Genomic DNA, 720 nt, shown 5'->3' with positions numbered 1-720 from the left:
ATATATAAGTATTTCCACACCACGACTACATACAAGTACGCATTACACACACACACTATCGCCTGTGTGCACACGTAGATAGATAGTTAACACACATAGATGTATAGACAACACACCTGTGTTGCTGTGAAACGTTTGACTGGGTAGTACGTGAACATGCCCTCCAGCAGAGACAGCGCTTCCTTCGTAGCTCCTCCGAAGATCACATTGAACGGCACACGCGGCGACGGATGCGGCGGCTTGTACGCTGGCAGTAACTTAATCCCCTGCGATATATATGTATAAGCAGGTTTAACAAGTAGGTATATCAGTACCAGTAGGTAGTACAAACGCACCAACAACATACAAGTAGGTATGTTGGGTTGGCGGTTCAGCAGGCAATCGCCGTGCTTTGGCTTGCGACAAAGTAGGTGTACAAGTAGGTATAACAAGTAAAATTATACAAGTAGGTATAACAAGTAAATATACAAGTAGGTATGAAACAAGTGAATATACACGTAGGTATAGCAAGAAATTATATAAGTAGGTATAACAAGTAGGTATGACACACACATCAACAATCAACACTGTGACCTACCGGCCATTCGTCACTCGATGGCGAACCGAGCACTTGAAAGATCTTGAGAAGTTGTCTCCAATCATCCTCCCCTGTAGTGCGCCAGAAATTGTAGGCAACCAGGATAAACAAATTCATTTATACATACATACATACATATACAT

At 42.5% G+C, this 720-nt stretch overlaps 1 protein-coding gene across 1 annotated transcript; it reads right to left on the bottom strand.

The window, feature by feature from the left end:
- Positions 1-116: 116 nt before the first annotated feature.
- On the bottom strand, positions 117-266 carry SARC_17889 (hypothetical protein; the record flags this gene model as incomplete). The annotated part of the gene is made up of 1 exon (XM_014288025.1): positions 117-266. A coding segment is annotated over one exon (150 nt), but the record flags the coding sequence as incomplete, so codon positions are not given.
- Between the last annotated feature and the right edge of the window lie 454 nt (positions 267-720).

This window comes from Sphaeroforma arctica (assembly GCF_001186125.1).
Source record: "Sphaeroforma arctica JP610 unplaced genomic scaffold supercont1.12599, whole genome shotgun sequence".
In the NCBI taxonomy this organism is placed as follows: domain Eukaryota; class Ichthyosporea; order Ichthyophonida; genus Sphaeroforma; species Sphaeroforma arctica.
This window is presented reverse-complemented; position numbering and strand designations above follow the sequence as displayed.